Source organism: Solanum tuberosum, unplaced genomic scaffold (genome assembly GCF_000226075.1).
Source record: "Solanum tuberosum cultivar DM 1-3 516 R44 unplaced genomic scaffold, SolTub_3.0 scf00035, whole genome shotgun sequence".
NCBI classification, from domain to species: Eukaryota; Viridiplantae; Streptophyta; class Magnoliopsida; order Solanales; family Solanaceae; genus Solanum; species Solanum tuberosum.
Window position 1 is genome coordinate 441,485 of NW_006238963.1, and position 4,971 is coordinate 446,455.

Genomic DNA, 4,971 nt, shown 5'->3' on the forward strand with positions numbered 1-4,971 from the left:
CAGAGTTTCGCGGCTATTACCCCCAAAATATTTTCATCTTTTTCTCCCCATTCTCTCTACCGCAAATATCTGCAATTTCTCACCGGCGCTTCAAAATTCACCGAATTCTCCCATTTGTATCGCAACTCATGGTTCTGAATTTTGATTGAGAAGCTCAAACAGTTTTCATAGGTAAACAAACTCACCTTTTCTTTTTCAAATTGGTGCAAAAAAAGGGGGGTTTTAACTGTGATTTTGAAAGTTTCAATCTTTTCTTTCTGGGTCTTTCAAAAAGTTTATCAGATCGCCGTTTTTGTATCTGTTAAGTGTTTGTTGTTAATTCTGTTGAGTGCCCAGAGTTAGTAATTGTATCTTTTGAGCACATAGACATAGAATTGATAACCCTTGTTCATCATGCAAGAAAATTTATTGATCTTATGAATTGGAATTATTGGTAGGCATAATTCCAGATATTTGCTGGATTTACTAGGTAAAAGCAAGTAAGTTTTTTTATTTTTGTGTGTGCAGAATAAATTTGTATAGAAGATGCTGTTTTAAACCTATGGAAGAACGGTAAAAGTAGTTAAGGTGCAGCTACAATTTAAAGCTGTTAATACAAATTATGCATGCATATCTTTGAAAACCATTTAGAAGGACTATGTGAGTTTTGAAGGTTAAGAAAAAGTTATTAGTTGTTAATAAGCCACTTGTTTGCTTATATAATATTTACCATTTTTACTTGTATATTGATTAACAAACTATGCTGTGGACATCATGCTTATTAGCGATGTATTTTATCACTTCCTAAAACATGTTGTTATAAGCAGAATCTTACATTGTGCTTACCTGATTCTGCTTTTTGGTATAGGTTTTTCAAGATTTTTGGCATGGCTCCAGCAAAAAAAATTAGAAGCTTAAGCAAGAGACAATCTCTTACAACTGACATCTCTCCCAGTAAAGATGGCAATGGGGACAATGCAAAGAAAAGCTTGCAACGGGTGAGTTTTAGTATACTTTTGTTTGCTTTTGTAATATTCCACGATGAAGCATGTTAGTGAGTTCTTTAATGTTTTTTTTTTCTTTTGGAATCTAGGATAAATTAGTGTCTTCTTGGAAATGATAACATGCTCTTTTTTTTGTTTGAGAAGTGGTGCCTCCTGACAGCATAGGTGGTGCATGTTACCTTTGCCATAGTAGAAACTTGAAAAGAGATAGATAGTGCAAGGAGAGAGATGAATGATTTCGTCAAGGATGTTAGGAAGTTGCTAGAAATGTGTCAGAGAAGTCAAGACAATTTTCTGGTTGTTTTTCTTTGAATGGAAGAGGAAAATTTGGAATGATAAGACGATGTCTGGTATTAACTTTCAACTTTCCTTAAAAAGATATTGTAATTTTTTCATCACACTATTTTTATGGAAGTTATTTTTGTGGGGGAAGTTTTCAAAAAAATTTCCCACAACTTTCCTCTTACATAACTTTCCAGCACTTCCCTTTTTATTCTTGTCAACTATCAAGTCCCGCACAGGTTGAGGGAAAGAGTTGTTGTTTCCTTATATATACTTGGGAAATCCTATCCCCGTGAGCTAGCTTTTGGTGTTGAGGTAGGCCCGAAGTCCATTGGTTGTTGTTGTTGTGTTTCTCAATGTTGGGACCCTGCATTATGTTTATCAACACTCCAATGTCCAGTCATGGGCATGGGGGAAGTGTCAAATCCGACATTGGTTTAAGGAATGGATTGTGGTTTCCTTTTATGGTCTGGGTAGTCCTCTCCTCCCATAATGAGCTAGGTTTTGGAGTTGAGTTAGGCCAAGCCGCAAAGGTTCATTCTTCACACCAAATGGTTTCTTAAAGAAAGTGGTAGTAGTTGAGTTGGAAAGGAGAAATATTTCATCTAGTTTCTTAGGTTTGATGTAACGTACTCTATGAAGGCTGGGGGAGGGCAAGGAATCATGTTTGCATTTTGACACGGTTCTTTGTTCAAAATTGCAGAAGAAGAAATTGTCTGACATGCTTGGTCCCCAGTGGAGTGAGGAAGACCTGACACGCTTCTATCAAGCATACCGCAAGTATGGAAAAGATTGGAAAAAGGTTAGTTCAATTTCAAAGTATATCCATTAACTGAAGTTTCTTGAATATACCCTGTAACTTGCATATGTTTTCTGTTGATTGATCTCTGATGCCTTGCCTCTAAGATCTGCTTTGTACTTATTGCAGGTTGCATCTGCAGTGAAATCCCGATCTGCAGAAATGGTGGAAGCTCTTTACACGATGAATAGGGTAGGCTCTGAATGCCGAAAACAAAGTAACACATGTCTTTATAATTGAATCCTCTTAGCTTATGATATCATCTAGCGATGTATCTTGATTGACAATACCTCTCTTCATCTTCTTATTCATATTCCTGCTGATGTATACCTGGTCTTAAATGTCATCTATACTGATAGCATGGTGAGAGAGTCCATTTTGTTGGAACCTTGTTCTGATACTTCACGTTGTTGGCTTGTGAACATTTTATTCAATATAAGCGTTTTGAGGAGCAAAATACTCCAATAAGTCAGATTTTTGAGGGGCTATTTTCATCTGTTGTTCAGTTTCTCTAGTACTAGTAGGCTATCAATTAACATCGCTTGCGCTCTGCCACAGATCCTTTGATTCCTTCTTACTCTTGGAAATAATTTAACCTTTTATCTTACATGGTCATCACTCATAATTGGTAATATGGTGATATGTGCTTCGCTACTTGTATCATCGATACCTCTGGATGTTATTAACATGAGCTGCAATCTCCTATCTCCATGAGTGCTCTGTACATTATCAGATAGTCTATTGTGTACACATGATTTGCTGTTTTGTACTTACCAGCTGCATAGAGTTCACTTTTCAGGCGTCCAATGTAGGGTTCCATGAGTACTTTGAGATTGCCTCGTATCAGAGCCTTTCACACACACAAGTTTCTGTTTTGCACCTTGTAAAAATGACATCTCCACTAAAGAATAGAAGGAAAGGAGGAGGATTGTGTTAAAATGAAAGACCATAGTTCCCAGTGTTTGCAGTAGGATCTAGGATGCTGTATATCCTTCAGTAGTAATATGAAACTTAAAGTTTTTCCTTGTTTCTTTTTATAAATAAATATGACATTTCTATTCTGTTGTAACTAGCAATTTAACATATTTAATTGATTGAGTTTCCTTACCGTGTCTTATTATCATATCATACTCTTCCCCTCTTTTTCCGTCTGTTTTGAGCAGTTTCCAGATTCCATTGCTCTGCTTTTTTTGTGTGTGTCATCTTAACCAGCTTAGTTTGACTTTTAGTGGTACTTTATTTTCCTTTTCTGGATTCTGATATGGAACAATGTGATATTATGAATAATTGATATTAGTTGAAAATTTGCATCAAAACTGATCCTCACATTTGTAAATCTGCATTAGCAATTGGTGCTATGATTTGTTCATTTTCTTTTTGGTGCTGTTATGTTGCATTAGTACCGTGAAACAGCCCTCCAAACTCCATTGCAATTGTAAAAGAAAACTTTTTTCTGGTGAAGCACATTCAGTTAGAAAGCCAATCTCTTTTTTTTTTTTTTTGGAGAGCCAACAATCATCTTCTTGACCAACATTTGGTCTAAAAAAGAGTAATCACTTCACTTATGATCATTTTTTGCCTTTCAGTTGGCTATATACATAGAAAACATGGAATGCCATGTCAGTCATCATAAACCATTGTGTTTATAAAAAAAATCATCATAAATCATGGTCTTGTGATTTTTGCCTGTAACAAGTTAACTACAATTTGATGATTGTTTCTATGGTGTTATTATTATAAATTTTAAATTTAGAATAAACTCCACTGAGTAATTAATCAGCATTGAATATATTGTACATATAAAATGATGATGCAATTCATTATACTTCATTGTACTGTATTTTCAGGCTTATTTATCTCTTCCAGAGGGGACTGCGTCTGTTGCTGGGCTGATTGCCATGATGACTGATCACTACTGCAACTTGGTAAGACTTAAGACATATGGAGTTTCCCCGTCCACCAGAGATATATTTCTTACATATTTGTTTCAAGCTTAAGGAGTAGTGTTGCACATGAGATACTTGAAAGCTTCATGGCATCTAATGGATGGAATTCCTAAATACTTCAATTGAAAATGTAGCTTGTCTTGAATAGGAAGGTCTTTGCAAGCTGTTAGGGGTTGTTTGATACCGAGACGAGTTATTCAGGGATTAATAATGCAAAGATTAGTAATGTAGGGATTATAATGTAGGAATTGTAATGCGGGGATTATATCTTAGTAGATGTTTGGTTTGTTGTATTAAAAATAGGACATCAATTCATAAAGCAACAACAATTGTCTTTTCAGGCTGTGGATTGTATTTTGAAGGGATAGAGAATAATAATGAGCATTGTTGTCTTTTCAAATATTGTTATTCCACCATGAACTAGATATAAAGTTATCCAAAATTGTGGTACAAGTCAATACATGTATTAACTAATATGAAGTTGAAAAAAACCTACCAAACATAAGATAGATAAATACCAAATTCTATACTTGAATTATTTTCTTAGTACCTCATACCAAACGATCCCCTTGTTAAATAAACAGCAGGAACGATAATTCTAGGCATCAGGTCGTAGCAAAAGCATTTTTCTTACTGTCGGCAAGAAAACCTTTTTGAAAAGAGAAGTGTTATATTTGTTCATGTTTCCTGAGTTCTAGTGTTTAAATATTGTAGCTGAGTCTTAATTTTCAGTATTTGCTGGTGAATTAACTTGACTATTGGATGTCAGGCAGCAAGCGACAGTGAGCAAGAAAGTAATGAGGATGCTGGAACGTCTCGAAAATTTCAGAATCGTGCACGGGTTAAAGTTCTCCCTAATGCATCTAAAGCATCTGAGATGACATCCTCAGCATTAGCAGCTAGTCATGGCTGTTTAACTTTGTTGAAGAAGAAGCGTTCGGGAGGTGCGTTGTCCCTTCTA

At 35.5% G+C, this 4,971-nt stretch overlaps 1 protein-coding gene across 1 annotated transcript in view; it reads left to right on the plus strand.

Moving 5' to 3' along the window:
- Positions 1-4,971, plus strand: part of LOC102595287 (protein ALWAYS EARLY 3) — a 20,984-nt gene continuing 16,013 nt past the window's right edge. The window contains exons 1-6 of the mRNA XM_006342694.2: positions 1-171; positions 848-977; positions 1,969-2,067; positions 2,194-2,256; positions 3,912-3,989; positions 4,780-4,954. Coding sequence (XP_006342756.1) covers positions 867-977; positions 1,969-2,067; positions 2,194-2,256; positions 3,912-3,989; positions 4,780-4,954 — 526 coding nt within the window. The 5' untranslated portion in view covers positions 1-171; positions 848-866. The remainder of the gene's footprint in view (positions 172-847; positions 978-1,968; positions 2,068-2,193; positions 2,257-3,911; positions 3,990-4,779; positions 4,955-4,971) is intronic.